At 49.8% G+C, this 2997-nt stretch overlaps 1 protein-coding gene across 1 annotated transcript; it reads right to left on the bottom strand.

The window, feature by feature from the left end:
- Positions 1 to 1736: 1736 nt before the first annotated feature.
- On the bottom strand, positions 1737 to 2448 carry Htr3d (5-hydroxytryptamine receptor 3D; the record flags this gene model as incomplete). The annotated part of the gene is given in 3 exon segments (XM_059277051.1): positions 1737 to 2055; positions 2058 to 2253; positions 2256 to 2448. Coding segments are annotated over 3 exon segments (633 nt in total), but the record flags the coding sequence as incomplete, so codon positions are not given.
- Positions 2449 to 2997: the final 549 nt, after the last annotated feature.

Here is a 2997-nt window from a genome sequence, read left to right as displayed (position 1 = left end):
GACTTATGTTGAAGTCTTTCATCCACTTGGACTTGAGTTTTGTGCATTTTGACAGATATGGATCTATTTGTAATGTTTTACATATTGACATCCAGTTATGCCAGCACCATTTGTTGAAGATACTTTATTTTTTCCATTGTATAGTTTTGGCTTCTTTGTCAAAAATCAAGTATTCATATGTGCGTTATTAATGTCAGGGTCTTCAATTTGATTCCATTGGTCTGTATGTCCGTTTTTATGCCAGTACCAAGCTGTTTTTATTACTGTAGCTCTATAGTAGAGCTTGATGTCAGGGATGGTGATGCCTCCAGAGGTTGCTTTATTCTCATCTCCTTTTTATACAGAAGCAAGGAGGCAAAAAAGACCTTCCCCTCTCAAGAACACCATGGTTCAAAGAACAAACAAGTATAAACACCTCTATTGGTGAATTTATTAAGGCCACTCCACATAGTTAAAAGGGAGGTTTATTTAGTGGTGTAACTTACAAATGAAGGGATAGGTAGGTTGCAGGGTCTAGGAAAGACATGGTGCAGTCTGGTGGCGGTGTTCTCTGGAGAACTCTGCTCAGTCTACCTCCAGCGTCCAGGGTCCAGGAACCAAGAGAGCTGGCGCATCCAGATCTCGGGTCTTCAGGGTCCTCTCTTGGCCCCACCTTGTAGGCGTGACACTTACCGAAGCCTCAATGGGGGTTGGAACTTCCAGATCAAGGTTGGAATGGCTACCCATTACACACCTCCTTAGTTCTTAAGACATCTGGTAAGCACCCTTGGGCCAAACATCCTGTTATTCAGCCTTAAGGAGCAAAGACAAGCTTGAACTCTCTGACCTTGAGTCAAGATGGAAGCAAGCCACAAGCTGGCGTCACTGTGGGCTCCAACAAAAGAGCAAAGATCTGGCTAGCTGGTGGAGGCCAGAAGCTGTTGCAGGATATTTGATCACATTGTAAACCCTGAGTTTACATTAATTAAATAAAATCTTGGGTCAGAAGGTGGAGCCAACAACTAGCTGACAGGCAGTAGCCATAGAGAGTTAGAGGGAGTCCAGAAATGGGTAGAGACATGCACAGGAAGTAGTAGGGAGAGACTTCGTGTTTGGTGGTTGTTGGTTTTAAAAAATATGCGGTGCTGGTACCGTGGGAGAAAGGTCAGAGGCACAACAAAACCCAGTATCAGAGCTTCATTAGGAGGAGGGGGGCAGGGAGGACAGAAAGAGCGTGGCCAGGCCTGGGGCAGAGACACGTGTGGAGGAGGGGGAGAGGAGAGAGCAGAAGAGGAGGGAAGAGTCTGTGTTCAGCTTTTTAAAGATTCTCCTGCGCACGTACAGGTGGGCTTTACGGAGCTACGTCTCCATGTGCTGAATGCACGACCACGATGTATGCATTTGTGCAATCATGCAATGCATCGATGACGTAAGAGGTAAGACCCCTTGCCTAGCTACTGAACTGTGCATGCGCGGTCATATAGCTGGAGTGGCAGAATCCTGACAGTGGTCCTTTTGGTTTTGGGACAGAAGGAGAGATCTTCTGGGTTGCCAGCTAAGGAGGAAGGTCAACTGGTTACTTCCCGGTCTCTCTGAGCTAGCAGGTTTTCACCCCAGTGTCTGACTCCTGAGTCTTCATTGGTAAAATAGAAAGATAGAGACTTAGTTAAAAACTACATTTGGCTGCAGACGCAGAGGCAGTTCCCGCGGGATGCAGAAGTCCTGTTGGACCCTGACCCGAGCGAGCGGCGGAGCCACAGTCAGGAGCTGAAACAGCAGCAGATTCAGGTGCTGCCGCTTTGCTGACTACAAGAAGCAGCTATGAGGTGGGCTCAATCCAATCGGAGGAGGCAGACTCTGCCTCTGTGCTCCAGAGGGCTATGATGGGGAGGAAAGAGGAGGAGGCCAGGAAGAGCAGTGTCCATCAGGTGGCTGAACCGCACCTGCAGCTCCACTGAGGACCACTTCTGTGCTTGTAGCCCCCGCTGGGCCCATGCTGACTCAGGGTACTCACTGGGCTTTCCTCTCTGGGACCTAGCTGGCCCATTCTGCATGAACTCTCCTAGTTGATTCAGGCCTGTGAGGAACACAGAGGTGCAGAACTGAGCTGGGAAGGCCACCCAGGGAAGGGAAGGGGGCAGTGCTGACCTCTGTCATCTGGCAGGGGAGTGGGGGTGAGACATGGCCCCATATTTCCCCAGTGGGATGTAGGGGGACAGCATTTCCTTGTGCTGGGGCAGAACATGAGCAGCAAGGAGTGGAGCTACTGAGTCATGGTTGGGGCTGGGTGGTGGCCTGGCACATCGTGTGGGTGATGAAGATCATCTTCAGCAGACTGGCCACCACCAGGGACAGATACGAGGCAAAGTAGACACCAGTGGACCGAGCAAGTGACGAGTGAACCGGGGCAGACACATGTGCAAACCTTCCCTGAGACCCCAAATTCGGGTTTCCCTTGGAAGAAGCCCTTCACTTCCTCACTTTACTGCAACAGTGCTTGACCGATTTTCCTGGTGTGACCTCCCTATCCCACCACTGGCCCCCTGCTGCCTTTGCCTCTCCAGAAAGTGGGAGTGGCTATACTGATGAGGTGGGGGGTCACTGATGGAGTAAGTCGTTATCATGAACAAGGAGACGTTGTAGTTCAGTAGGGGGTAATTGTTTAAGAGATTTAAGAGCAAAATTCTGCGCGCGCATGTTTGTGGGTCAGAGGACAACTTGCAGGAATTGGCTCTCTCAGGTCCAAACTCAGGTTGTCAGGCTTGGAAGCAGGTACTTTTATCCACTGAACAATCTTACCGGCCCGGAGAATCATCCCTCATGGGGCACAGTTCAGGTATTCAGCTGGGAGGTAGAAACAGTAAGTCACACGGTACCAGGAGGCTTATGGAAGAGACGCTAGGCCTGCATCTGATGGACATCTGCAAAGAGATCAGGGAATGTAGCACATAAATTGATGCTAGAGCGTTCATCTTGAATATTAAACTGTCTAATCCTGGACCATGTGTGGGGGACAGT

Source organism: Peromyscus eremicus, chromosome 12 (genome assembly GCF_949786415.1).
Source record: "Peromyscus eremicus chromosome 12, PerEre_H2_v1, whole genome shotgun sequence".
NCBI classification, from domain to species: Eukaryota; Metazoa; Chordata; class Mammalia; order Rodentia; family Cricetidae; genus Peromyscus; species Peromyscus eremicus.
This window is presented reverse-complemented; position numbering and strand designations above follow the sequence as displayed.